At 66.0% G+C, this 27,044-nt stretch overlaps 3 protein-coding genes across 6 annotated transcripts in view; 2 read left to right on the top strand and 1 right to left on the bottom strand.

Moving 5' to 3' along the window:
• The window catches only part of SPEG (striated muscle enriched protein kinase), a 39,862-nt gene extending 23,658 nt beyond the window's left edge, over window positions 1-16,204 (top strand). For 2 of the 3 annotated variants that reach the window (XM_068407176.1, XM_068407175.1), the window contains exons 10-41: window positions 333-593; window positions 1,871-2,029; window positions 2,171-2,360; window positions 2,506-2,735; window positions 2,915-3,034; window positions 3,434-3,538; window positions 3,639-3,845; window positions 3,966-4,089; window positions 4,505-4,677; window positions 5,439-5,551; window positions 5,752-5,920; window positions 6,005-6,098; window positions 6,453-6,653; window positions 6,811-6,871; window positions 7,069-7,146; window positions 7,306-7,478; window positions 7,584-7,610; window positions 7,854-8,006; window positions 8,212-8,254; window positions 8,350-8,418; window positions 8,575-10,762; window positions 10,874-11,026; window positions 11,100-11,216; window positions 11,298-11,465; window positions 11,736-11,858; window positions 12,059-12,223; window positions 12,396-13,074; window positions 13,166-13,405; window positions 13,478-13,701; window positions 14,092-14,167; window positions 14,420-14,569; window positions 14,843-16,204. In XM_068407176.1, the coding sequence (XP_068263277.1) occupies window positions 333-593; window positions 1,871-2,029; window positions 2,171-2,360; window positions 2,506-2,735; window positions 2,915-3,034; window positions 3,434-3,538; window positions 3,639-3,845; window positions 3,966-4,089; window positions 4,505-4,677; window positions 5,439-5,551; window positions 5,752-5,920; window positions 6,005-6,098; window positions 6,453-6,653; window positions 6,811-6,871; window positions 7,069-7,146; window positions 7,306-7,478; window positions 7,584-7,610; window positions 7,854-8,006; window positions 8,212-8,254; window positions 8,350-8,418; window positions 8,575-10,762; window positions 10,874-11,026; window positions 11,100-11,216; window positions 11,298-11,465; window positions 11,736-11,858; window positions 12,059-12,223; window positions 12,396-13,074; window positions 13,166-13,405; window positions 13,478-13,701; window positions 14,092-14,167; window positions 14,420-14,569; window positions 14,843-15,050 (7,241 nt within the window). In that variant the 3' untranslated portion in view covers window positions 15,051-16,204. The remainder of the gene's footprint in view (window positions 1-332; window positions 594-1,870; window positions 2,030-2,170; window positions 2,361-2,505; window positions 2,736-2,914; window positions 3,035-3,433; window positions 3,539-3,638; window positions 3,846-3,965; window positions 4,090-4,504; window positions 4,678-5,438; window positions 5,552-5,751; window positions 5,921-6,004; window positions 6,099-6,452; window positions 6,654-6,810; window positions 6,872-7,068; window positions 7,147-7,305; window positions 7,479-7,583; window positions 7,611-7,853; window positions 8,007-8,211; window positions 8,255-8,349; window positions 8,419-8,574; window positions 10,763-10,873; window positions 11,027-11,099; window positions 11,217-11,297; window positions 11,466-11,735; window positions 11,859-12,058; window positions 12,224-12,395; window positions 13,075-13,165; window positions 13,406-13,477; window positions 13,702-14,091; window positions 14,168-14,419; window positions 14,570-14,842) is intronic. The other variant, XM_068407177.1, reaches the window with a different exon arrangement.
• Window positions 16,205-16,724: 520 nt separating this feature from the next.
• GMPPA (GDP-mannose pyrophosphorylase A) lies at window positions 16,725-21,575 on the top strand. 2 transcript variants are annotated; one of them, XM_068407428.1, is made up of 13 exons: window positions 16,725-16,836; window positions 16,913-17,010; window positions 17,097-17,200; window positions 17,578-17,770; window positions 17,941-18,000; window positions 18,151-18,281; window positions 18,418-18,432; window positions 19,034-19,168; window positions 19,344-19,441; window positions 19,579-19,625; window positions 19,723-19,815; window positions 19,907-20,075; window positions 20,165-21,575. In XM_068407428.1, the coding sequence occupies exons 1-13, from the start codon at window positions 16,794-16,796 to the stop codon at window positions 20,263-20,265; spliced, it is 1,287 nt and encodes a 428-aa protein (XP_068263529.1). In that variant the 5' UTR covers window positions 16,725-16,793; the 3' UTR covers window positions 20,266-21,575. The 2 variants fall into 2 exon arrangements, with proteins under 2 accessions (XP_068263529.1, XP_068263530.1); XM_068407429.1 differs by lacking the exon at window positions 18,418-18,432.
• Window positions 21,576-22,492: 917 nt separating this feature from the next.
• LOC137667034 (rac GTPase-activating protein 1-like) lies at window positions 22,493-27,044 on the bottom strand. Its single transcript, XM_068407427.1, has 16 exons — window positions 26,960-27,044; window positions 26,637-26,839; window positions 26,409-26,545; window positions 26,127-26,205; window positions 25,866-25,919; window positions 25,172-25,249; window positions 24,761-24,881; window positions 24,333-24,496; window positions 23,954-24,115; window positions 23,756-23,851; window positions 23,482-23,683; window positions 23,302-23,407; window positions 23,012-23,144; window positions 22,835-22,937; window positions 22,620-22,737; window positions 22,493-22,544 (listed from the first exon to the last, which is right to left on the bottom strand). Exons 1-16 carry the CDS (start codon window positions 27,042-27,044, stop codon window positions 22,493-22,495), a joined length of 1,893 nt encoding a protein of 630 aa, XP_068263528.1.

Raw genomic sequence — 27,044 nt, 5'->3', positions numbered from 1 at the left:
TGGTGGGGGGGCGGGCTGCGAGGCCGTGACCCTTTTTTTTTTGTAGCTCTAATAAAATCTGTTTGGTAAAGCGCTGTGTGGTGTGTTCCTGGCACGGACACCTCCCCTCACCCCCGGCCCCCTCCCTGGCTCAGCTCTGCTTTCCACATCTTGCCCCCCATCCCTCCCTTGCCTGCTGCACTCCCTGCCCGCTGCACCGAGCCCCCTCCCCGCATGCACCCCCTTGCCCTGCACGTTCTCCCCCGCCTCCATCCCCGCCACCTCTCATAGTTGCTTTTCAGTTGCTGAGACGCGTCTCTCTTTCTTTCTCTCTCTCCCGCCTCGCCGGGCAGCTCGCCCCGAGTGCCAGTCCCTGGCCATCGTGGTTCCCCTGCAGGACGTGGTGGTCGGGGCAGGGGAGCTGGCACTCTTTGAGTGCCTGGTGGCTGGCCCGCCAGACATGGACGTGGACTGGCTATCCCGGGGCCGGCTGCTCCAGCCCGCCTTGCTCAAATGCAAGATGCATTTTGACGGGCGCAAGTGCAAGCTGCTGCTCACCTCCGTGCATGAGGACGACAGCGGGATCTACACCTGCAAGCTCAGCACTGCCAAAGGTGAGTGGCGGTCACGCAGCTCCCTGGGGGGGGTCTCGCTCGGGGCTTGGCCCTAGGGGGGTGCTGGGAGTGGACAGTCCCCCGCTACCCCTGGGTTTGGGGCTCTGGTCCCCCCCAGGATGTAGCTGTGAGTGCCGGTGGTGGGGACCAGGGGGCTGGGGAGTGATTGCTGCCCCAGGAGCTGGGGACCTTTCCCCAACTGGGAAATGTGGTGTGCATCAGTCTTTGGGCTCCAGCGCCCTGAGACCCACAGCCCTGTCCCACCCCATCAGCTCCTCTGCCGGCAGGCGTGCAGCTCCAGAAAACGTGGGGAGATGCATTTGCACCGTGGCTGCACCAGCCGGGTGCAGCCCTGGAGCCCAGCTGTCCCTGTCCCCTGGCTCCAGAGCCTCCGGGCACCTGGCTCTGGTACCGACCTGTCTCTGCTGGCCTGGGAGGTGGCAGGGGCAACGGGCAGGGGGTCAGGGCCAACCACCCTCTCCCACCAAGCCATAACTGGTGGCACCTGAGGAAAAGCAGCAGGACCCGGCCTCTGTCCCAAGGCTCCGACACCCTCCTGTGCCTGTGCCTGCTGCACACAGCCTCTGTCCCCCGCAGTGGGGCAGGGACGAGGGTCCCTTTCCCATTCCCCCTGACCTGGGCAGCCCCTTGGCAGTAGCCCGGGCTGCGGTGGGTGCAGGGGGCAGCGGCATTCCCAGCACCCTGCAGCTGCTGCCTGTGCGTCCCTCCATGGAGGAGGCTGTATGCCTGCGGGGACCTGAGGGCAGCAGCAGTTTTGGGTGCAGAGAGGTGAGGCTGTTCCTGAGCTTGGTGTCAATCCCTGCCCGGGGTGGGTGACAACACCATCATTGCAAAGCAGTCCCTGCTGCAAAGCCCCTCATCTGGAGCATCCAGCCTGTGCCCATCCCTGTGCTGCCCCTGGGTGCTGCATGCGCTGGCGCCGCTGGCTTCAGCATCGCCGCCCTGTCCCCAAGGGGCCGGGCCAGCTGTGAACCTCTGCCCTATGGGGACGCCAGGGCATCCTCCCCCCACCTTGCTGCTGGCTTCTGTACTGCTGTGAGGGGAGGAAAGAGGCACCCCACTGCCAGCAGAGCCCCAGCGCTGGGCACGGGGACCTTGCCCACGCTTGTACTTGCACACCCGGGCTCAGCCCCCACCGGGCATGGGGTACGCTCAGCTACAACCACGTTGGCTGCTGGGGCTGCAGCCGGGGGGGTTGCAGGCTGCCTCCTGCCCTGCACACACGCGGGGCTCACCCCTACCTGCTCTCCTTGCAGACGAGCTGACCTGCAGCGCCCGGCTGACGGTGCAGCCCTCTGTGCAGCCACTCTTCACCCGCAAGCTGGAGGACGTGGACGTGGTGGAAGGGCGGACGGCACGTTTCGACTGCATGATCAGTGGGACTCCCCCTCCGGCGGTCACCTGGACCCATTTTGGTAATCCCCAAGCCCAGAGAGCTCACCCAGGGCTCTGCAGGGACACCTCTCCCCATCCCCTTGGGGGCTGCACCCAAGGGCTCATGTCTGACGAGCACTGGAGGGGTGCTGATGCTGATGCTGGTGTGTGTCTCTGTGCAGGCCAGCCGGTGCAGGAGGGGGAGAATGTGCGGATTCAGCAGGACGGGGGGCTGCACTCACTGGTCATCGTGCACGTGGGCAGCGAGGATGAGGGGCAGTACGCAGTGACTGCCCGGAATGCCCACGGCCACGTGGAGTGCTCTGCCGAGCTCTACGTGGAGGAGCCGCGACCGTCTGCTGCCTCCCAGATGTAAGAGTTGGGGCTCTTTGGCTTCTGCATCCCCCCTGCTTGCTCCTCGCTGGGATTTGGGGGACGATGGGCTTGTGCAAAGCCTGGGGTCGGGGCTGGCTGGGGGCACTGTGCTCCTGCTGTGAGCGTGTGCGGGCTCTTGCAGCTCCAAGCTGGAGAAGATGCCGTCCATCCCAGAGGAGCCGGAGCAGGCAGAGACGGAGGCCGAGTGCTTCACCATGCCCGATTTCCTGAAGCCGCTGCACAACCTGGACGTGGTGGAGTCGAAGGAGGCCGTGCTGGAGTGCCAGGTGGCCGGGCTGCCCTACCCCTCCATCACCTGGTTCCACAACGGCTCCCGCATCGACAGCACAGACGAACGCAAGATGATGCAGTGTAGGGCTCCCCGCTGCCCTCCCTGTCCCCTTGGGCTCCCTCCGCACGGGGTGGAGGATGGGGGGACACCGCGAGAGGAGGCATCACCCCCTAGACCTCCACGCCCCGTGAGGCAGGGAGGGGAGCTCTGTGCCGCTTGGCTGGCGGAGTCTTACCCATGTCCCCCTGTTCCTGCCCAGATAAGGATGTCCATCGGCTGGTGTTCACGGCTGTCACCCACGCGCATGCTGGCGTCTATAAAAGCGTCATTGCCAACAAAGTGGGGAAGGCCACGTGCTATGCACACCTCTACGTCACCGGTAAGCAGCAGCGGGCTCCAGTGGGGGTGTGCGGCCACTCGCTGCCACCCTGCCAGGCTGTGCCCTGGGGCTGGGGGTCAGTGGCCCTATGGCGAGGCCCTAGGGTGGTAGGATCACAGGGCAGTTCAGGAGGTCTCTAATCCAACCTAAAATCGGGTCAGCTGTGCAGTCCTCACCTTGTGGGGTCAGGACCCATCCCTGGACCCCCAGGTCCCACATGGGACTTGCTGGCAGCACCAGCCCCACAGGGGCTGCCAGGCTGAGCCCCCACCGGGGAACCAGTGAGGATCACTGGCCCCATCCATCCCCTCCAGCCTGAGTCTCCCGGGGCGGAAGGCAGACGCCCTGAGGAGCTGTATCAGTGGCCATGCTCACACCCCTGCCCACGTCCCCATGCAGATGTGGTGCCAACCCCCCCGAGCGGACCCCCCACTGTGGCCTCGGTAACTGGCAGAGCCATCACGCTGACCTGGAACAAGCCCAAGTGGCTGGACTCCGCCATAGGTGAGGGGGCTGGGGCTGGGCAGGAGGTGGGCAACACTGTGATGGGGTGCACGGGCCAGCCCAATGCCGGGGGCTCTGCACTGACCCTTTCCCCCTGCAGACCCCAACTCGGTGACCTACGTGGTGCAAATGCAAGTGCTGGGCACGATGCAGTGGCTGGTGCTGGTGGCCGGCGTGCGGGACACTACCTACACGGTGCACAGGCTGACCAAGGGTGCCCAATACCTCTTCCGTGTCATCACTGCCACCCCCAAGACCAACAGCAAGCCCTCCCCGCCTGTGGGGCCCGTGCAGCTCCTGGACCGGGGTAAGAGGGGCAGTGGGGAGGGGACGGGTGGCTGGAGTGGAGGGGGTCTCTGTCCCCAGTAAGCTGGCCAGGGCTGGGCAATGCGGGGTCCGGAGGCGGTGGTAATGATGTGTGTGGCAGGTCCCTACCTGGAAGAGGCTCCGGTCATCCTGGACAAGCCAGATGTGGTGTATGTAGTGGAGGGTCAGCCAGCCTCCATCACCATCACCATCAACCATGTGGAGGCCACCGTCACCTGGAAGAGGTAGGACATGGCGCTGTGCCCATTGCCTGCCCCGTGCCCAGCATCACCCCACAGGGTGCACAAAGAGGGACTCCTGCACCAGCTTCCCGGGCAGCCTGCAGTGGGTGGGGGGTCCTTCCCTGGGGCTGGGCTGGGCATACACCCAAGGGTGATGTCCAGGGCTGTGCACAGCTGCATGGGGGAGGCTTCTTTTGGGGGGCTGCCGTCTGTGGGGTGCTAAGGGTTGAGAACCATTCAGGAGGCAGAGCTAGCAATGGGGTGTGAGCTGTTTGCAGGGGCTGCGGGATGGGAGCCCGTGCCTGGTCTGTCTGTGGGTCAAGAGGTGGCCATGGGGCTGTAGGGTGGGAGCTATCGATGGGGCAGTGGGTCTGGGGCTGCCTGTGGGACTGCGATGTGCCAGCTGGTGTGCCCACAGGGGCGAGCAGGTGCTGGGGGAGCAGGAGGGCACATGTGAGGTGACGATGCCAGACGATGACCAGCACTGCCTGCGGCTGCTGCACGTGGGCCGGGGGGCAGTAGGGCCGCTGGCCTGCGAGGTGAGCAACCGCCATGGCGCTGCCCGCTGCACCCTCCACCTCTGCCTCGCAGGTAGGTGCCCTCACACCAGGGAGCTGTGCCCCTCTGCCAGGGGGATGGCATCACCCTGTGGTTCTCCAAGCCCGTGTGCCATGGAGGGGGGGGCATTGCCCTGCAGGGTGACACTGCTCCATAGTGCCCCATGCCCATGTGCCATGGGAATGCTGCTCTATGCGGTGGCAAAGCCCCATCTGGCTAAAAACCCATATGCCATGTGTTGATACTGCTACCCGGTGTCCTATACCCACATCTGACTTGGGTAGAAGTGTCCCATGTACCCCATGACCATGTGCATGGGGTGGCACTGCCCCATGGTATCCCTCAGCCACGTGCCATGGGTGGCACTGCTTCAGGGTGTCCCATACCTGTGTATAATGGGGTGACACTGCCCCACAGTGCCCTATGGCCAAGAGCTGTGGGGGACACCTCCACAATGCCCCACAGAGGTGTCATGGGTGGCGCTGCCCAACAGTACCCCACATCCATATGTAACGGGGAGGTGCAACCCCATGCCCATGTACCATGAGTGGCACTGCCCCATGATGCCCCACACCAATGGGGAACCGCCCCATGGTGCTGCAGGCACATGCCATTGGTGGCCTGCCCCATCGTGCCCCGCTCCCGTGTGCAGTGGAGTGGCACTGCTCAATGGTGCTCCATGCCCCTATACCATGGGCTGGCACTTCCTCGCAGTGCCCCACAGCTGTACACCCCATGCCAGTGGCAGGGGGGTGGCACTGCCCCGTGGTGCCCCATGCCCCGTCTCTCGGCAGAGGCACCGCGCTTTGAGTCCATCATGGAGGACATTGATGCCCAGGAAGGGGAAACGCCGCGCTTCGCCGTGGTGGTGGAGGGTAAACCGCTGCCAGACATCCTGTGGTACAAGGTGAGCTGGGAACCCCCCAGACCCACGGCCCTCCCAGACCCACACCCTCCACTGCCTCTCCTGGGTCACTGCATTGGGGCTTTGGGGTTGTGTTCACCCCCGGTGATGCAGGATGTGCCCCATGCCCCACCCATGGGGAAAGGGTGGTGGGAGCTGGTCAGGGATGGGACAGGACCCCCCTGACACCCTGCCACCCCCAGGACGGGGAGCTGCTGGAGGAGAGCAGCCACCTGAGCTTCGTCTACGAGGACAACGAGTGCTCGCTGGTGGTGCTGGGTGCCGCTGAGCCTGACAGTGGCGTCTACACCTGCACGGCCAAGAACCTGGCCGGGGAGGTCTCCTGCAAGGCGGAGCTGGTGGTGCGGGCAGGTATGGCCAGCTGGACCCCCAGTCCCAGGGAGCAGACCCTGGGTGCCTGGCTTGCCCCCCTACCAGCGCCTTTCCTTCCCCCAGCCCAGCCCGCTGCCGATGCCGCCATGGAGGAGGAGGCACTGCACAAGGCGCGATGCCTGACTGACTACTACGACGTGCACGAGGAGATCGGGAGGTACGGGGCTGCCGACATGGTGGGCAGCGGGGCACCGCGGGCACCGCAGGGACAGGGGTGCTGGAGCCAGGCTGCACCCTGAGGCTCTGTCCCTTGGGACTGAGCTCCACGGTACACCGGATCCTGATATGCTGGGGCTGCTCTCAGCCATCGTTGGGTGCCCCGGTGCTGGCTCAGGGAGATGATCCAGGGCGGCCAGAGTAAAGCCAGGCCTGAAGTCTCTCTGTGGATGGTCCTGGAGGGCTGCCAGGGCTGCAGGCAGCTCCCTGCGGGGTGGGTTGCCTGCCCCAGCTGCTCAGGGAAGGGGAGGTCTCCTGCTCCTTATCCCCCCTTGCCCCTGTTGCTGCATTGCAGGGGGGCTTTCTCCTACCTGCGGAGGGTGACGGAGAAGAGCAGCCAGCTGGACTTTGCCGCCAAGTTCATCCCTGGGAGGACCAAGGCCAAGCAGTCAGCGCGCCGGGAGCTGCACATCCTCTCACAGCTGGACCACGAGCGCATCGTCTTCTTCCACGACGCCTTTGAGAAGAAGAATGCTGTCATCATGGTCATGGAGCTGTATCCTCTGGGTGCTGCTCTGCGAGCGCGTGAAGCGGGGGATGAGGGGAGGCTTTTGGGGGGACAGGTGGGCAGAGTGGGTGCGGAAGCGCTGGCTGCCCAGGTGTGCAGGGCACAGTGAGGCATGGAGTTTCTGTGCTCCTTGACTGGGGCCCAGCTGTGCCGAGGAAGAGCTGCTGGACAGGATGGCGAGGAAGCCCTCGGTGTGCGAGTCCGAGGTGGGTGAATCTTGGGGGGGCAAAGCGACGGGGGAGTGAGGAAGCGTGGGGACACCGGCGTCTGTCCCAGCCTAGGGACATGCAACGCTCATTGTATCAGGCTATGAAGGGGCTATAGCCCGCACCCTCCTCTGCACGGGGCCAGCGTGGGGCCAAGCCATGCTCGGGGCGCCCACCCTCCCTCTGCTCTCTCGTAGGTCCGGTCCTACATGCGGCAGGTCCTGGAGGGGATCTGCTACCTGCACCAGCACCACGTCCTGCACCTGGACATCAAAGTGAGTGCGGGGCTCTGCCACTGCCCCCCGCCCCGCGCCCGCCCGGACGGGCTCCTGCCGCGCTGCGGGGGGCTTGGTCCTGCTGACGGGGGACACTCCTTCCCCGGGGGGAGCCCCTGCCTCCTGCCAAGCTCCCCTCCGCCCTGCGCTGTCCTGTAGCCAGAAAACCTCCTGATGGCGGATTCGAGCAGCGAGCAGGTCCGGATCTGCGACTTCGGCAACGCGCAGGAGCTGACGCCCGAGGAGCCGCAGTACTGCAAGTATGGCACCCCCGAGTTCGTGGGCCCCGAGATCGTCAACCAGAGCCCCATCTCCAGCGTCACCGACATCTGGTAAGGGTGGCCCTGGGGTGGGCAGTGGGATCCCTGCTGTGCCAGGAGGGACTGGGTGCCCCGGAGGGATCGTGCTGTGCAGTAACTGCGCTCTGCTCTCTGCAGGCCCGTGGGGGTCATCGCCTACCTCTGGTAAGTGCCTCGGTGGGCGCCCACGGGAGGGACCCCCTTCCTGCCCCCTTGCCAGCTGCAGTGCTGGGGCTGTGGCCATGCACATCACTCCTTGCAGACTCAGCCTCCTCCCCGGCTGCTCCTGCCTTTGCTCTCCCCATGGCACTGGGGCTAGGGTCCGGGGTCCTGTCCTTGGTCCCCTGTACTTGCCATGCTGTTCCCCATGTCCCCCCGGGCCCGATGACAGTGTCCCCTCCTCGGCAGCCTGACGGGGATCTCCCCCTTCGTGGGAGAGAACGACAAGATGACGCTGATGAACATCCGCAACTACAACGTGGCCTTCGAGGAGAGGATGTTCCAGGGGCTCACCCGGGAAGCCAAGGGCTTCGTCATCAAAGTGCTGGTCAATGACAGGCTGTGAGTGCTGCGGGGTCCCTGGCCCCCACCCCTCCGGCGTGAGCCTTGTGTTCGAGGGAGGGTGGGGACCCCCGTGCACCGGGGTGCTGGAGGGCAGGCTGGCTGCATAGCCCTGCCAGGGTGCAGCTAGATCCTCCTGCCCTTCCCCGGGCTGGAGAAAGCCCCCCAGCCTGGGCAGTTCTCACCCAGCGGTGTTGGTTCACAGGAGACCCAATGCGGAGCAGACTCTGGAGCATCCCTGGTTCAAGGTGAGCCTGGACAGGGACCCAGCACCCGGTGGCAGCGGGGTTCCCCTGAGCCTGCTGTAGGCTCCGTGGGACACCGCTGTCCCCTCGCCCCGCAGACGCTGGCCAAGGGGAAGGTCATCAGCACCGACCACCTAAAGCTCTTCCTCTCCCGTCGCAAATGGCAGGTGAAGGCAGGAGCTGGGGTAGGAGGGGGGAAGGCAGAGCTGTGTGCTGGGCAGGATGGGGTGATGTGTGCTGGGCAGGATGGGGTGATATGTCCTGGGCAGGATGGTGCCATGCCACCTGCCTGGGCCTGATCCAGCCCTCTCCACCGGCTACAGCGCTCACAGATCAGCTACAAGTGCAACATGGTGCTGCGGCCGATCCCGGAGCTGCTGGAGGACACGTCCAACCACCTCTCCATCGCCGTGCCCCGGCACCTCAAGGAGTCGCCGGCACTGTCGTCCTCCTCGGACTCGGATGACCTGGACGAGCTGCCCTTTATCCCCATGCCGCACCAGGTGGAGTTCTCCGGCTCCCGCATGTCGCTCAACGAGATCCCCACAGATGACGAGGCCGTCGGGCCGGCCGAGGGGTCGCAGCTGGAGGGGGTTGCGCCAGGGGACGTCTCTGCCATGGAGTGGCAGAGCCAGGGCGTGGGAAAGCCCGGGGTGGCCCTGGGGAAGCGGCCAAGGGGCGCCGGGCCGCGGCGGCCGTGCACGGAGGTGGAGGCACCTGGCTCCTCCGATGAAGAAGCCCCCGAAGCCCAGAAGCGGCCAGAGTACCCCCGCAAAGCCATGAGGAAGGGCTCCAGCCTGGAGTCCCCGGGGAGCGCCCGGCGGGGAGACCTGAAGAGGGGCAGTTCTGCCGACAGTGCCTTGCTGGTCCACCAGCCCCCGGGGACCCAGGAGTGGGCCGAGGCTGGCCGGGACCCCCGCCGGGCCCTGGCCAAAGCAGCCTCCATGGAGCTGCCGCGGCGGAAGGGGGCCTGGGGGGAGGACGACCATGCCCAGCGCCTGGAGCTGATGCGCCAGCGGCTGCTGCGGGGCGGCCCCGGGGATGGCAAGGTCAGCGGCCTGCGGGGTCCCCTCCTGGAGACCCTGGGGGCCGGCCCCGACAAGAAGGTCCCACGGCAGACCCGGTTGGAGCCGCCGGCACCAGCAGTGCCGCGGCTGGTGCGGGCAGCTTCCAGCGAGGCCACCTCGCCGCGTCGCCTCCCTGCCGAGCTCCAGCTGCAAAAGAGCAGCTCCTTCAGCCACGGGGAGGCCGAGCCTGTCGTCCGGCACCGCCGCTCCGGCGCGCCCCTGGAGATCCCGGTGGCCCACCTGGAAGCCCAGCGGCTCAAGGAGTCCCCCTCGCTCTCAGCCCTCTCCGATGCCCGGCCCTCAGCACCATTGGATGCCCCCAGCCCGCTGACACCCCCCACGGCAGAGATCGCCATCCCCTGGGCCCCCCCCACCAAGGCTGCCTTGGGGAGGAGGCACGTCCCCGAGGAGCGTGGCCAGCCCGGGGCCAGCACAGCCACCACCACCATGGGGAAGAAGCCCATGGCCACGGGGCAGGAGGAGAAGAAGACACCCACCAAGGCTGCTGGAGCCAGCGGGGAGGGGGCTGCCAGGACGGGAACACCCGCCCCACCACAGCCCCCAGCCCCCGGTGTCCAAGCCCCCAAAACGTCTTCCTACGCCAAGGTCATGCAAGCCATGGGAGCCCTGCAAAGCGGAGAGCCAGCCACTGAGGAACCCCCCCAGCCCTCACTGGCCACCCCCGCCGAGCCCCCCGTGCCAGCACCAGCACCGTTATTGAGGAGGGAGGCGAAGCCCACCGGCTCCTCCAGTTCTCTGCTCATCCAGGACATCGACTCAGAGGAGGTCTTCGAGGCCAAGTTCAAGCGGAGCCGGGAGTCATCACTCAGCCGGGGGCTGAAGCTCCTCACCCGCTCCCGCTCCGAGGACCGGCACCTGGCTGGACCCCCGGCTCCCGATGAGGGCATCTACCGTCCCACGCCGGCCGGCGTGCCCCTGGAGCTGCGCAGGGACCGGCCCACCGGGCTGGTGGCCAAGTCCAAGTCAGTGCAGGACCTACACGAGGTGGAGAAGGACAGGGGCTTCCTCCGGAGGATGTCCGTGCTCCTCAAGCGGACCCCGCCTGCCGAGAGGAAGAAGAGCAGGGGGGAGGATGGAGGCAGTGAGACCCCATCTGGCGGGCGCCGCTTCTCCTGGAGCCTGGCCTTGGGCAGCTCCAAGGAGCGGAGGGACTCGGAGAGCCTCAAGTCAGAGCCTGGGGGCGGCAGGGAGAGCGAGTCCCCGGCGGTGGCCGTGCGGAGGAAGATCAGCGCCACGATGGAGCGGGTCTCGGCACGGCTGCGCAGCCTGTCCGACGAGCGGCCGGAGGGCGAGGGGCCCGGGGAGCTCCGCCGCGCCAGCTCCGAGGGGGAGAGCCTGCAGCTGGGGCCCCCACCAGCACCCGCGCCCTCCTCTGAGTCCCTGCGCTCGGAGAGCAGCACCCGCTCCTCTGCCTCCGCCAAAGGTGAGCGACGAGGGGGGATCCCGCTGGCACCCCATGGCCCAGCCGCCCTGGGCATGGTGGGCACAGACACCCCGGCTCGTCCCTGCTCTCAGCCACCCCGCATGCCCACAGGTGGGGGTGAGGGCCAGAAGCGGTCCCGCTGGGAGCGCTGGGGGCTCTCGCGGGGCAAGAAGGAGAAGGTGGCCTCGCAGCCCAGCATCCCCTCCAGCCTGCTGCGGGAGGAGGGACCCGCCGCCGGCCGTCTGCACGCACCCAGCGAGTCGGGTAGGTGCAGCCCCAGGACGCGACAGCGGGTGCCCATCGCTGCCCCAACCTGAACCCTGCCTGTGCTTTCCAGATTTCGCCCCCGTTTTCCACATCAAGCTGAAGGACCAGGTGCTGCTGGAGGGTGAGGCGCTGACCCTCTGCTGCCTGCCCGCTGGCAGCCCAACCCCCAGGATCCTCTGGATGAAAGGTGGGGGCTGCCTGCGCTGTCTCGGTGGGTGGGTGCCGGGGGGGACACTTTAGCATCCCTCTCCTCTGCTCCCCCCCGTAGACAAGAGGTCCCTGCAGCCGGACAGTGCACTGAACGTCGTCTCCTGCAAGGACGGCCGGCAGATGCTCACCATCACCAAGGTGTCCAGGAAGGACGCAGGGCTGTACGAGTGTGCAGCCGCCAACGCCCTGGGCACGGCCATCAGCTCCTGCACACTGGCTGTGGCACGTAAGGAGGCGGGGGGGACACCTCAGGGGGCAGAGGTGCTGCCCTGCAGGGAGACAGCCCATGCCAGGCATGCATCCCAGGGCTGGGGACTGGTCGGAGCAGGTCACTTGAGCTCCACTCTCGACATCTGCAGAAGAAAGGGGGGACAGGCTGGTTTTGCATGGGCACCTCCAGCATCTCCAAGCCCACGTGTTGCGTTGCCCTCGCCCCGTATCAGCTCTGCCCTGATCCTGGCCAGGCACCCATCCCACCCTACCTGTCTCCTCACAGGGCTCCCCGGGCGACCGGGCACCCCAGAGATCCCCCAGAAGTACAAGAACACAGTGTTGGTGCTGTGGAAGCCCGCGGAGAGCAAAGCCCCCTGCACCTACACGCTGGAGCGCAGGCTGGACGGTACGTGGGGGCTGCCTCCTGTCCCCCAGGAGCCACAGCCGGAAAGATGGGCCCACCCAGGGACACCAAGCCAGGACAAAAGTGACCAATGTCCTTGCTGTCCCCTGGAGCTCGGTGGGATCGTGGGTCAGGGGTGGGGGACAGGAGGGTGCCCCCTGCCCCTGGTCTGCCCCCGCCTCACCTTGCCCCCGCGCTGACAGGGGAGCACGAGTGGAAGATCGTCAGCACTGGCATCGCCGACTGCTACTTCAACGTGACGGAGCTGCCCCCCGGGAGTACCACCAAATTTCGGGTGGCCTGTGTCAACAAGGCCGGGCAGGGGCCCTACAGCACCCCCTCGGGGAAGGTGCACCTCGAGGCAGCAGGTGAGTGAGCCCTGTCCTGTGGGGCAGCTGTGGGGCTGCATCCTCTGGGATGTTCTGGGGGTCCTTGTGTCCTGGGGTATCTCCCCCTCAGGCTTTGGGGAACAAGGTGCCACTTTCACCCTGCTCCTGGCCTCCCCCCCGCCTGGCTCACACCTCCCTTTGCTCCCGGCAGATGCCCAAGTTGCCCCAGCCAAGGACGTCGCCATCCCTGTCCCCGTCCCTGAGAAGGTGGCTTCCAGCCGGTCGACCCAGACACCCGTGGGGCAGCTGGAGCCTCTGGCCGCAGGGCCCCCCACCACCATGCCGCCCCACAAGCAGGAGGGAGCAGTGCAGAAAGCAGAGGGGGCGGCGCAGGCAGGCGTCTCCCCAGAGGTCCCCCAGCCACACGCGCCCCGCGAGGAGGGGCCACAGTCAGACCCTGAGCTCCCACCTGACATCACCGTCTGCGTGCCCCCAGAGCTGATATTCACCCCTCCTCGGACTGTCGCCTTGCCCCACACAGACACCCCCACTCGGGGCTCCCCCGTGCCCCCCACGGACACGTCCCCCCCACCCCAGGCTCCTTCTCCTTCCAAGTTCTCCCCCATTTCCCCAGTGTCGACCACCCCCAGTTCAGCCCCCACGGTGTCCCCCATCCCCAACACTGCGCCCACGCGGAAGATGCCCCCCTACATGGTCACCTCCTTCGTCTCCATGCCCCCCACATCACCCCCCACAGAGGAACCCCCCCCCACCACCCCATCCTCCAAGGAGACCCCAGCCAAGAGCGGGGTCCCAGGGGCTAAGGACAGCACAGCGCTGCGGCAAGGCGTCCCCCAAAAGCCCTACACCTTCCTGGACGAGAAGGCGAGGTGAGTAGCAGTGGGACAGGATGCTCTGCCGGGGCTGTCGCCCCCACCAGCACCCCACATGAGAGATGTTGAGTGCCACCCTGTGCCGCAGGGGTCGCTTCGGGGTGATCCGGCTGTGCAAGGAGAACGCCACGGGGAAGCACTTCATGGCCAAGATCGTGCCCTACGAGGCGGAGAGGAAGCAGAGCGTGCTGCAGGAGTACGAGATCCTCAAGGCACTGCACCATGAGCGCATCATGGCCCTGCACGAGGCATACATCACCCCCCGCTACCTGGTGCTCATCTGTGAGAACTGCGCCGGCAAGGAGATCCTCTACAGCATTGTGGACAGGTATGGGCGGGCACGAGGCCGCCGGCAACGGCCACAGGCACGGGGCCGCCCACTGATGCCACTTGCCCCCAGGTTTCGCTACTCGGAGGACGACGTGGCAAGCTACGTGCTGCAGCTCCTGCAGGGCCTCGAGTACCTGCATGGCCGCCGCATCGTGCACCTCGACATCAAGCCGGACAACGTCGTCATCTCAGGCATGAACGCCCTCAAGATCATCGATTTTGGCAGCGCCCAGACCTACAACCCCCTCGTGCTGCGGCAGCTGGGGCGGCGTGTCGGCACCCTGGAGTACATGTGTGAGTGGGGCACTGGGGGTGCGGTGGCATGGGGACGGGGACAGGGCTGGGGCACGTGTGTGCCTGAGGTGTTCATGTGTGTGCCCATGCTCTGGGGAGCTTGGGAGTGGGGAGGAGGTGAGGTGTCCTTGGGGAAGCTGGGGGGTCTTTGTGGTGCTGGGGGTGTGTGCTGAGGGTTTCTGTAGGGTTGCTGGGCTCAATAGGAGAGTTTGGGTGCTGTGGGGCAGTTGGGGTGGGCTCTGTCAGGGTATTGGGGAGTCAGGGAGGGGTGCAGAAGGGTGTAATGGTGGGGTGCTGTGGCTGCTGTGGATGCGGTGGGTGCTGGGGGTGCTGCGGGTGCTGGGGCTGTGCCCCCCAGCGCATATGACAGCCCTACTCTCCTTCCCGCAGCACCAGAGGTGGTGAAGGGGGACCCGGTGGGCTCTGCAGCAGACGTCTGGGGTGTTGGCGTCCTCACCTACATCATGTAAGAGAAGGGGCCGGGGGGACGAGCACCCTGAGGTGTAGTCAGCCCCATCCAGGCTTCAGTGCCATGGTGGACACCCTGCTGGTGATGGGCTGGGGGATGCTGTAGCCCTGCAGACCCTTCCCAGCTGGACATGGGAATTGAGACCCTGGGCACCTGTGGCTGTTCCAAACCAGGGATGGATGGGTAGGGGGTCTCGGGTGCCCTCCCACTGGTGCCCCCCAGCCTGTGCCACCCCCTCCACCCTTGCAGGCTCAGCGGGCGGTCGCCGTTCTTCGAACTGGACCCTATCGAGACGGAGAACCGCATCCTGGCAGGGCGCTTTGATGCCTTCAAGCTGTACCCCAACGTCTCACAGAGTGCTGCCCTCTTCATCCGCAAGGTCCTCGCCGTCCACCCCTGGTGAGTGTCCAGCCAGTTCCCCATGTGGCCCCAGACTGCACCTGTCACCAACCCACAGGGACCCTCCAGACATCATCAGTGGGACCCCGGGGTCCATCCCTGCTCCCGCAGAGGGCTGGGATCTCCTGAGCCCAGGACCCTGGGGTCCATCCCTGCTCCTGCAGAGGGCTGGGACCCCCTAGGTCTTACAGGGCAGGGGTGGTGGCCAGGTTTGGGGGGTGCAGTGGCAATGGGCACCCCACGGCCCCTGATGTGGAGCCACCCCTGCCCCAGGAGCCGCCCCACGGTGAAGGACTGCTTTGCCAACGCCTGGCTCCAGGACGCCTACCTGATGAAGCTACGCCGCCAGACCCTGACCTTCACCACCAACCGCCTCAAGGAGTTCCTCGTGGAGCACCAGCGGCGCCGCGGCGAGGCTGTCACCAAGCACAAGGTCTTACTCCGCTCCTACCAGGGTGGCCAGCCGCCGGGGCTGCAGTAGCCGGTGCTTCGGCCGTGGCCGTGAGGGGCCGAGGAGCCAGAGGAACATTCCAGGCGCCGTGGGACAGGGCGGCCGAGGAGGAGCCGGGATGCGCCCATGGACCTCATGTGCCGTCGCCGGGAATGTGGGCAGCCGGCATCATTTTGGTGGTGCTGATGGAGAGGGAAGGTGCTGCCCCAGCTGGCCCAGCGGTGGGGTCCGGCAGCGGGCAGGCGGCGGGAAGCCTTGCTGCGAGGAACAGAGAATGTGGCAGAGGGTTGAGAGAAGGACAGGATGGAGACGGAGGGGCAAGGAAAGCCCCAGGTGGGAGCAGGAGAGCCACCAGCACACCGGCCAGCCCTGGCCACACGGGTCCCGTCAGCCGTGTGCCTTACGCCACAGCCTGCAGCTTCCCCCAGCCACGGAGTGGGGGTCCCTGTGCTCCCCCCGGTTTGCACACCAGCACCCAAGGACTGAGGCTGCTCCAGCAGTTCCTGCAGAGAGGGGCGTGCTCGCAGCCCCCCACGAGCCGGCACAGCCCCGGTCCTCATGGCTGGGAGCGGGGGCCGCCAGCCCCCCACCTTCCACTCCTCCCAGCCCTGGTCCTGGCAAGCGGGTTTGTGGCCCCAGGGTTGATGCCGGTGCCTTCCCCGGGGCTGTCGGCTGCGCCCCGTGCCGGGGTGGGGGGCTGGCTGGCACCCCTCTCCTTTGCAAGGGGGCACCCACGTGCCACGCACACCTCCTGCACCTGCTCAGGCCCACGCTGCTCGTGCTCTGCCCGCCCGGCTCCGGCCCTTGCTGCCAGCCCACCCACCTGTCCCCAGACCCCCCCTACACCACGTCCCACCCGATCCCCCCCCCGGTGTCACGGCGCAGCCCCACGGGTGCCTTGCCGAGCCCCGCGCCCCCTCCTCGCCCCGTCCCCAGCTGGCGGCAGGATGCTCTAGCGTGACCGGGGTGGCCTGGGCGGGGGGACAGGGGCAGCGGTTGGGCACCCACCTTCCAGATGCTGCTGTAGCAATAGGGCTTTATTTATTGACTTTGGGGGAAGGCCTCTGCCCGCCCCTGTCCCCGTCCCTGTCCCCTCCTCTCTGCCGGGCTCCGGAGTTGCCAACGTCCCCGTGGTTTGGAGCAAGCAACGTGCCAGAGCAGCAATAAAGACCCTGAGCAGCCGGTCCCGTCTCCGTGCCTCGCTGGGAGGGGACAGGGCGGGGGGACGGGGCGGGCAGAGCAGCCCCCTCCACCTCGGGAGGGTCCTGTCCCGACATCCAGGGCCCCGCAGCCAGGAAGGCTTCGAGGTGGGGCTGGGCTGGGACGGGCGCCGGAGATTTGGGGAAGGAGCCAGGAAAGCTGCGAAGCGCGGGGCGGGGGGCACGGGGCGGAGGGGGCTGGCAGGGCGCTGGCGTCATGGAGCGAAAATACCGGGTGCTGGAGGGGGCGGCGGGGCCGGGCGCCCGCGGGGGACACGGCGGTGCAGGTGAGGAACCCCCGCGGCAGCGACCGGCCCGCCCGGCTATAAATACCCGCTGCCCATATGAGGCCGGGCCGGGCGCGCCGCCGGGGGCCGCTCCGGTTACAGCCCCCGCGCGCCGGGCCCGGCAGCCCCCTCCTGCCGCCGCTGCGGCGCCCCCTGGCGGCCGGCGGGGCGTCCCCGGTGGTACCGCCCGGCGCGGTGACGTGCCGCAGCCACGTGTGCGGAAGCGGCGGGAGCGGGGCCGGGGCTGCGGGGGCCGGGGCTGCGGGGGCCGCCGGTGCGGAGCCGCGATGCCGCTGAAGGCGGTGATCCTCATCGGGGGTCCGCAGAAGGGTAAGTGCGGGGGGCCCGCGGGGAGGCCCCGCCAGCGCCGGGCCCCGCCGACCCGCGCCCCCGCTCTGCGCCGCAGGGACCCGGTTCCGGCCGCTGTCCTTCGAGGTGCCCAAGCCGCTCTTCCCCGTGGCCGGCGTGCCCATGGTGCAGCACCACATCGAGGCCTGCGCCAAGGTACAGGGGACCGGGGAGGCTGAGGGGGCTGGGGGGGCCAGGGCCGCCCTCCCCACCCTACGCCCTCCCTCCGTGCCCCCCCCCAGGTGCCCGGCATGAAGGAGATCCTGCTGATGGGCTTCTACCAGCCCCACGAGGCCCTCAGCCGCTTCCTGGTGTCGGCGCAGCAGGAGTTCAAGATCCCCATCAGGTGGGCAGGAGCCCCCCGCCCCCACGGTACCCATGGCGGCACAGCCCGGCTCGGCCCCTCGCCCCCTCCCCCTGGCTGGCAGCCCCCAGACGTTGGCATGTCCCAGCGTGGATGGGCCCAGCTGGCCTCCCGCGTTAGTTCTGCCAAATCTCCCTTGCCCCGGGGCCCTGCCCTGTCTGGTTCCTGCTCCAAAGATGCCTCTCCAGCGCAGCTCCAAGCTGCCACTGCCTCCTGCCCCTCTGCCACCCTCCACGTGAGCCCCATCGCTGCACACCAGGATTATCCAGTCCCTGCCAGCCCTTCCCTGCCCTGCTGCCGGGTGGTGCCACCAGACTCCTGCTTCCCTAAGCCCTCGCTTTTTCCTACTTGCCTCACAGGTATCTCCAGGAGTACGCGGCGCTGGGCACGGGTGGTGGCATCTATCACTTCCGAGACCAGATCCTGTCGGGTGGTGCTGAGGCCTTCTTTGTCCTCAACGCGGACGTGTGCTCGGAGTTCCCCTTGCAGGAGATGCTGGAGTTCCGGCAGCAGCATGGGGACGCACACAGCTTTGTCATTCTGGGTACCACAGTGAGTGGCAGTGCTGGGGAGCAGAGGAGCAGCAGTGCTTGACCGTGGGCTTGTCTAGAAGCCAGCGGCTCTTGCGGTGCATGGTTCCCTGGGTGTGAGCTCCGGGTCTCATCTGGTTTGTATCTGCATGCCTGCTGCTCCACCGTTGCTAACACATCCTCACTCCACAGGCCAACAGGACGCAGGCGCTGAATTATGGCTGTATCGTGGCAAACGCGGACACGCAGGAGGTAGTGGAGGGCCTTGGGGAGGCGGGCACGGCCTGGGCAGCGGGTGCTGTGCTGCCTGCGTGGGCGCGTGTTCCCGATGTGCCCCAGAGGGTGTGACACCGGGTGCAGGGGCTGCACCCTGGGACTCATGCCTCTTACCCTCGCCTCCAGGTCCAGCACTATGTGGAGAAGCCCAGCACGTTTGTCAGTGAGATCATTAACTGTGGCATCTACCTGTTCACACCTGCCATCTTCCAGCACATCGGTGAAGTCTTCCAGAGGAACCAGCGGGAGCTAATGCTGTGAGTGCTCCTCTCTGCCCCACGTCCCTCCCACCCCACTGCTTCCCGGGGCTGCAGGAGCATGCTCATCCTCCATTCTTTCTCTGTCTTCTCTCCTCCTCTGCCATCACTCACTTGTTTCCTGGTCCTGCACCAGCTATCCTTACCTTGGGTAAGTCTTCCTCTGTGTCTGCCCTGGCTGCTCTCCAGGCTGGATTGTCCCTAGCAATAACGCATGCTTTCCTCCCTGCTCCAGGCTGTTGTTTTCCTCTGCTTCCCTCCTGGCCAGCTTGAGATTCCCTCCCTTCCTTCCTCTCCTCCCACCCCATCCTCATCCCACTCTGAGCAAGGGCCTGAGCAAGCCGTTCACCTGGGAATGCTCTGCTTCCCCCTCCAGCTCTCTGCACCTGCCAGCCTGTCACCTGGCATCCCCGCCACCACCCAAGCAAAAATCCAGCTGTGCAGGGCTCTGGAGCAGGGGCAGGATCCATAGCTCACACACCCACCTGGACTGGGTGGGGCTCTTGCACCATCACCGTCTGGCTGAGAGCTCATTTCAGCTGGCAGAGCCCTGTCCCTCTGTCACTCTGGGGCTCAGTGGGGCTGGGCAGGCCTAGCCTGACAGCTGGGGCTGTCCCTACCTTTGGGGAGAAACGCATGGCAAGGAAAGAGTCCAGGATCACCAAAGCCCCCAGATTCAGGGAGGGTAGCTGCTGGGGCCCTGGCTGAGGCTGTGCCTGGGGTGGGTGTCTTAATGGGCCTCTCGCTTGCAGAGAGGAGAGCTCCAACGGCTGGCAGCGTGCAGAAGTGATCCGGCTAGAGCAGGACGTTTTCACGGCACTGGCTGGGAGCGGCAAACTCTATGTCTACAAAACTGATGGCTTCTGGAGCCAGATCAAGTCAGCTGGGTAAGGGCTGGGGCTAGAGCTGGCACAGCAGTTGCATCGGTTGCATCAAGTGATCCGTGACGGGGATGGGAGAGGAGGGTGCCCTGGAGGTGAGTGGGGGTTGCTGAATTCAGACCCTCCTCTACCCTGGTAGTGCCAGAGAGGCAATAACAATCTTTTGCTTTTCCTCCCCCAGCTCTGCTATCTATGCCAGCCGCCTCTACCTGAACCAGTACAGCAAAAGCCACCCTGAGAGGCTGGCTCAGAACAAACCTGGAGGCCCTATCATCCGAGGTACCCCCCTGATACCCCCCACCAGCTTAGAGGCCTGCCTGGGGAGGCAGTGGGACCCGTGGGCAGGACCTTCCCTGATCCTAGTGACGGGTGATCCTGCGAGCTGCCTCCCCTGACACAGCTGCCTTGTATTGCAGGGAATGTGTACATCCACCCGACGGCCTCCATTGACAGCACTGCAGTGGTGAGTGATGGCCTGGGGGACCCTGTGGCAGGGCGATGCCCAGGGGGGCCGAGGGTGCCTTTGTCCTTGACCTCATCACCTCCCTCTGCCCTCATAGCTGGGCCCCAACGTCTCCATTGGGGAGGGGGTGACGGTGGGAGCTGGTGTGCGTGTGCGAGAATCCATAGTCCTCCACGGCGCCTCACTCCACGTAAGTAGGGTTTACCCGAGGGTGCAGGTGTCAACTCCTACCCCTTGTGGGGAGGCAGCAACACCTTTCATCCCCCTCTCCTTCGCCCCAGGACCACACCTGCGTCCTCAATACCATTGTGGGCTGGGACAGCACCATCGGGCGCTGGGCCCGGGTTGAAGGAACGCCCAGTGACCCCAACCCCAATGATCCCTATGCCAAGATTGACAGCGAGACTCTCTTCCGGGATGGCCGCCTCACACCATCCATCACAATCCTGGGTACGCCCCACCTGCACCCAGCTGCTGCGGCCCTGCACAGTGGGGCAGATTCTCTACCCCCTGCTAACCCCACTGCGCTCTCCCCCCAGGCTGCAGTGTCACGATCCCCGCTGAGGTCGTTATTCTCAATTCCATCGTCCTTCCTCACAAGGAGCTGAGCCGCAGCTACAAGAACCAGATTATCCTGTGAGTCAGCTGCTCCCTGGGTTGAGGAGGAGGCAGTGCCAGCCCCCCACTCCCTCCTGTGTCCCACAGCAAGAGCCTGGGCTGGGGCTTCACCTCCTGGGAGGTTCCCAGCACCCCCAGAGGGGTAAATGCAGGCCCGGAGCCCTGCAAGTGCCTGACTTGTAACTCCAGACAGACATTAAATCTGGTGAGCATCAGCCTCGTGTGCTGCTTCTCTTGCAGCCCAGGGACGAGCCCTGGGGCAGGGTGAAGGCTGGTGGCCCTGGCACCAGGCTGCATGCCTGTGCAGGGAGCTCTGGGCTGAGGCTGGGAGCACTTGCTGCCTGCTTTGGGTGTTTCTCCACCAAAGGGCACTACCAGCACGGTCTTGCCACCCCTCACTAGGTTCTCCCTGCTCTGCAAAAGTTGCTGTCTGCAGCTCCCTGGAAGGTCTTGGCCCATCTCAGGGGCTGGGAAGCTTTGAATCTGCCTGCCCTGCGCAGGCAACCCGCCCTGCAGGAGCCGGGTGTGAGGATCCCCATTTCAGCAGTGTGATTGTAACAGCCTGGGCTGGGCTCGTGCCTACCACTGGGAAAACAGCGGCGCCAGGCTGTCCTAAGGGCGCTGGCACACAAGGGCTGGGTGGGACAGGCAGGCTGCTGGCCCTGGAGGGAGCTGCAAAAGCCCCCTTTCCCCCAGCACCCCCTCCACCCCCAAGGGCTCGATATGAGCCAGGAGAGCTGCCAGCCCTGCCGAGCCTGCTGCCATCAGGCTGAGACCTGCACAGACTGCCTAGGCAGGGCTCAGGGTGACGGCAGCAGGCCCCTGCCACCCCAGTGGGCCAACAGCTGCCTCTGCACCAGCATGGCTGTAGCTTGAGGGGGCTCACTGCATGTCTCCCTTTGCACCAGCCATGTCCACAGGGAGCCAGAGCAATCAACTTACATATGTGCAGGTGGCAGAGATCTACCACCTTGCTGTGTCTCAAAACCACCTTTTATTACTGAAGGCAGCTCCCTGCTGCTCCTGGCACGCTCTGTTTACAGTAACCAGCACTGCTCCTTACCACCCTGCTGTCTCCTCTGGTTTTGGAGCTCTGTGCTAAAGCCCTGCGCTCTGCCACGGGCCCCATCATGCCTCTCATCTTCAGCAAGGAGTCGCATTAGGGATTCTCCATCCATCCATCCATCCCAGTACCCCCCCAGCTTGAGGGATTTGCAGTAAATCCTTGCTCCCAGCCCTGTGCCTTCCTGTGCCAGTTCTCCTGTGGTCCTGGGCAGGGATTAACTGTTCCTTGCCTTTAAGCACATTAAACTCCTTCAGTTTTGCCTCTTCTTTGGATGTGCTAATTTCCTTTCCCGATGGTGAGCACCTCTGTGCTGAGGGGGAAACTGAGCCAAAGTACTTGCTTTCAGGATTGTACATGATTTTTTTTTTCCCCTGTGTCCCACATCTGGCCTGGCTTTTAGTAGGGACAAAGGTTTCTCAGCTGCTGGACGTGGCCCTGGGGCAGTTCTCAGCTCTGCTGTGTAAGGCCCCTTCTCCCTGAGCTCCCCTTGCACTGGTTGTCCCATGTACAGAGTTATCTGGGGGACTTCTCCATTACAGCCCCATCCAGCTTCCCTCTCTGTGCGTCCCAGCCCTGCTTGGGCTTTGCAGCGCTGGGGCTGGAGGGGAGGAAGGAGTTAAAGGGGCCTCTGCTGAGGTGCCAGGAAGTCTGGAAACGCTTTAAGGTTGTTCTGCCCTGAGCAGCAGCAGCTCTGATTACTTGAGGCCAACATCTGGGCTGGAAGAGGGGCCTCCGCCTCCTGGGCTCCAGGGGTGGGAGAGGAGGGCTTCAGCTGGGGCAGAAAGGGGCTCTGCCTGCCCTCCCTTCCCCTCCCTGCCCAGCAAGAGGAGGGGTTTTGGGGAGCACTGCTCACCCTTGCAGTTAGTCCAGCTCTGGTCTGCTGCCCAGCCAGGCTCCATCCCAAATCCTGGCACCCGGCAGCAGCAGGGAGGGACAAACAGCAGCCACAGCCAGGCTTGTTTTGCTACAAACATTTAATACAAACCAGGCTCTAGTACAGCACTGGGGCAGCGTCCCTGCCACCGCAGCTGGGCAGAGCCAGCCCTGCTTCCCCCACCCCAGGGAAGCAGAGCCAGGCTTGGAGCTCAGCACCACCACCCCACAGGCAGCTGCCTGGTCCCACAGGTTTCGCTCCTTCTCTGGTGCCAGCTCCGTGGCCCCCAGGGACCTGCTGCCAGGGGGGCTACACTGGAGAAGGGAAGAACCGACCCACCTTCCTTGGGGCTGGCCCCTGCCTGTGTGGGGAGAGATGAGTCAGGGGTGCATAGCGAGCTCCCCTGGGCCCCCCACCCACCCCCAGCAGCACTCACGGGGGCCGGGCGGCCATGCCCACGCAGCTCCGCAGGGTGCTGGGGAGGCAGCAGGTGCCGGCTGGGCTCAGCTGGCCCAGCTTGGGCTCCTGGGAGGCGATGGGGCAGAAGAACGTCTCTGCAGGACGGAGAGGGGGACAGCAATCACACCCCAGCCCAGCTGCAGGTACCTAGGACCCTTCAGCAGCCACGGAGCAAGGGCAGGAATGCCTCACCACGTTCACCTCCCAGGGCTGGTGTCGGCACCAGGTTCTCCTGCTCTGTCTCCACGAAGCCTCTCCAGAAGTCTGGCGGCAGTGAGAGGAGCCGAGCCACCACCTGGGCAGGGAGGGATGGAGGATGGGGACGCTGGCAGCGTCTAGGGCACAGCCCATGCTTGGGGGACTCCCTACCTTGCACTGCCGTGGTGTGTCCTCCATGATGGCGAGCGGCGTGGGGTTGGCCGAGCTATGTCCTACCAGCGTAGGACCAAACACACGGGACAGGTTGAACACGTCCATCTTGCAGTCAGGGCTGCGCGACACCCTGCGAGGTGGGACGGTGTGAGCACGCTGCCCCCGCCAAGGGGACCCTCATCCTCAGCCCGGCTTCCCCACTCTGGGGCATGGAGCCAGGGTGAGGGGCAGAGAGCCGGGACATGGGGACAGAACCATGTGAGCCCATGCCAGGATGAGCCCCTCACCTGAGCAGATGCAGCATGAGGAAGGCCAGGGTGTCCCTGTTGGCTAGGGGCAGCTTGCTCACCACGTGGCGCAGGGCTGTGGTGCAGGCGGCATCATCAGGGATGTCTGCGGCAGCACCAGGGAGGGGTATTAGGGGAGGAGCAGCCCCTTCCCCCCCCCAGCTGGGGACCCCTGCTCACCGGCAGCCCGCAGGAAGGCAGGGTGGAGGCTGAAGGTGACCAGAGGCTCCTTAAGCCCCCGCAGAAAGTCCTTAAGCACCCCGCACACCACGTGGATGTCGGCCACGCTGCTGAGGGCGGGCAGCATGCCCCCAGCCCGCAGCAGCCTCCGCTTCCACTCCCGCACCAGCTGCTCCGTGCCTGGCACCCGGTACAGCCCTGTCTGGGGTGCAGGGAGCGGGGCTCAGCCTCACGGGGACCACAGCATCGCCAGCCCCACCGCCCTGGCCCCTACCTCCGTCAAGCCTCGCGTCTCCACCTCAGTCACACACTGCACCACCAGCGCGGGCACCAGGGGCGGCGTGGGGGGGGCAAAGTCAGCCAGCACGCCCTGGGGAGGACAACGCCGACCCGCTCTGCCCACCGCCCAGCCCTGCAGCCAGGGCGGGCAGAGCCCCAGCAGCCCCACAGGGACCACGGTGCCCCTCCTCACCTCGCGGGGCCAGGCGTGGTGGCGAGGCCGGGGCACGCAGGGGCTGGGGCACTGCTCCCGGCACTTGGGGTGCAGCAGCAGCTGGCACTGGCGGCACTTGACGGCAGCCTTCCCGAAGCGGATGCGGGAGCCGCAGACGCCGCATGGCTCAGGGCGGATCACCTGGTAAGGGGGAGCAGAGTCAGAGACCCCCTCTTCTCGCAGGTACCCACTACCACTCCTTGCCTTCAAGCCAGCCCCCCTGCCTCCATCCATCGCCCATGCGGGCAGAGCTGGGGCAGGGGGATGGAGGAGAGCTTTGCCCCCTCCAGACCCACTCCTCCTGCCCTGCTCTCTTCTCCCTATAGCTAAGAGGAGGTAGAGAGGCCGAGGCACGCACCGTTTTTGAGGTGAACTGGTGTTGGGGCGGCGGGAGGCCCCGCGGAGGTGAGGGGAAGGGGGCTGGCACTGGCTGCCCCGCAGAGGAGCCGCCCTCAGTGGGGGTCTCCTGCCCCACAGCACGGCAGCCTAGATCCTCGCTGGTGCCCCACACTGTGGTCAGCTCTGCAGAGAGAGGAGGCAGTGGAGGGGGCCCCGAGAGCCAAACCACCCCAGCGTCCGGGGAGGGGAGGCTTCCCACCTCCCAAGGGAGCCCCTGCAGCACTCCAGCTGCCCTGGAACAGCAGCATTTGGTACGTCCAGAGGACCCCAGTACCCCATGGTGGGGACAAGCATCCCCCAGCAGATCCTCTCCCTCCCCCAGGACAGCAGCACCCTGAGGCTGGCCCCACACCACTCCTGAGCCCCCTCCCCACCCCTTCCCGTGACCTGCACGCGTGGAGACACGGTGTCCCTGGCGAGAGCGGCGGCGTGGCACCAGAGCAGCGGGCAGGAGGCTGCTGGCAGGGTCTGGGACCTCAGCAGGAGGTGGCACGGGGGGGACACTCACCTGCTGAGATGGGGGACAGTGAGAACGTGTCTGGCTGCAGCCCCACGGTGCTCCAACATCTCCCCATGAGCTCTGCTCCACCTGCTCCCTGGCCCTGCGGTCCTGCACAGCCTGGGATGCTGTCACCCTGGGCATGGGGGGATACAGGCTGCAGGGCACACAGAGGGGACAGCTGAGCACCCCCAGACCCCACAGCACCCACAGGACTGAAAGTTGCAGTGTTGCCTTCTGGCACTGGGGCAGCCCACGCACCCCATCCCTGCCCAGGGCACACTGTAATCCCTACTCACGGCGTTGAGGGATGTCACAGAAGACCGGAGCCGCTTCGCCACCACCACAGGGCCGATCTGAGGGGCCAGGGACACACGCTGGGGACAGAGCAGATGGGGTGAAGGGCAAGCAGGGACCCCCTCCCTGACTCTTCCTCCCCCACCACAGAGCACCCAAGCAAAGTGGTCTCAGCCCCACTAAAGGTCCTGGTCTCACCTTGCCCCCCAGGCATTGCCTGCCCCATATCAGGCACTGTGGGGACCCAGGCCCCCCAAACTGGGTCAGAGCCGGGGCTGGGGAGGCCAGGCCAGGCCAGGCCTGCAATGCAGAGGCGTGAGCGAAGTGGGGTGCTGGATGCCCACACGTGTGGATGAATTATTGAGGAGCCTGGCTGGGCCACATGGAGGGTAATGGAGTTTCTATTGATCACAGGAGGTTTGCTGAGACGATGCTCCCAGCCCAGCATCAATAAATTAAACCCCCTGCCAGGCTCCTTGCAGCCACCCGTGCTGGGATGGAGAAGTATCTGGGTGCCCTGTGGCCCAGGGCAAGCACCCCAGCCTGGGCTGCACGCTGGGACCTGTATGGGCAGAGGATCTCACAGACGGTGCAGGACAGTAGAGCAGACCCAGGGGATCCTCATCACGCAGAGGCACAGACCCCACCTTAGCAGCAGCCCCCACGGGCTGCCGCATCCCAGCATTTCCCTCGTACCTGCCTCTCCTGGGCTTTGCGCTTCAGGGTCCGCACCACCGTCATATCCACATCCTGAAAGGCAGTGGGGAGGCTGGGGCCTCGCAGGGCTGCACAGGGCCACAGGCACCCCAGCATCCATGCCCTGGCAGCAGCCCAGGGCAGCTCACCCCTAACCACGGCCATGGAAAGGGGCTGCCCCACTGCGGGAGTGGGGCAAAACCACCCCCTTGCCACTGGGGAAAAGCTGAACCCTGGGAATCGCAGCGGGTCACTCCTTACCACGTCATCCTCGGTGCGGTCATAGCTGATGTCCGAGTGGGACAGGAGAGACTGGCACGACTCATCCACCACAGACGACCTGCAGTGCGAGCTGGGGTTCAGGCCAGCCGAGGCATCCCCTCCCCAGCCAGCACCTACTCGTACAGCCACTCCTGGGAGCCTAGGGCTGACACCTCTGCAGAGCCCAAGCACCCCCGTGCCCAGCAACGGTGAGGGGGAGAGGGGCACAGCTGAGCCTGGGCTGCCTGAGGGGCTGGGACGAGGACCCCCAGCCCTGCTCACCTCCTGCCCGGCGGCAGGGTCGCCCCAAGGCGCCGGCCGGCCAGGGCGCTGAGGACGGAGCACTGCTCCCCGCTCAGCACCCCGCTGCCCCACGGCTCCCGCTTCAGGGACTCGAAGACCAGCTGAAGTTTGCGCTCCTGCAAGCAAAAGGGGGTGGGTGGTGAGCAGGCTGGGGTCCCTGCAGCCAGCCCCAGGGGTACCCCTCCAGCCAGCCCCCCATGCCCCGACCTGCTTCTCCAGCTCAGCCTCTGCCCGGTGCCGCTTCTTCATCTCCACCTGCACCTGGTTGCGGGCATGTTTGAGCTTCACCTCCAGCGCCGCCCGCTCGGCCTCCACCCGGGCCAGCTGCTCGCGGGCCCGCCGCCCGTCCTGCTCCAGGCGAAGGCATCTCTGCCGCGTCGCCTCGAAGCACTGAGCGATATGGATGTAATCTAGGGGCGACACAAGCAGGTAACCAGCCGGCACGGGGAGGGGGGCTGGCCCCCAGCTCCCGCTGGCAGCACAGCCGGGGGTCCCGGGGTGCCCCAAGCCGAGGGGCTGCGCGCACCCACCTTCCTCCGCGCTGCCGCCGAGCTCCAGCAGCTGCAGCGCCCGCTCCAGCCGGGCCAGGAGCCGCCCGCACCGCTGCCGCAGCAT

Source organism: Nyctibius grandis, chromosome 9, assembly GCF_013368605.1.
Source record: "Nyctibius grandis isolate bNycGra1 chromosome 9, bNycGra1.pri, whole genome shotgun sequence".
Classification (NCBI taxonomy): domain Eukaryota; kingdom Metazoa; phylum Chordata; class Aves; order Nyctibiiformes; family Nyctibiidae; genus Nyctibius; species Nyctibius grandis.
This window is presented reverse-complemented; position numbering and strand designations above follow the sequence as displayed.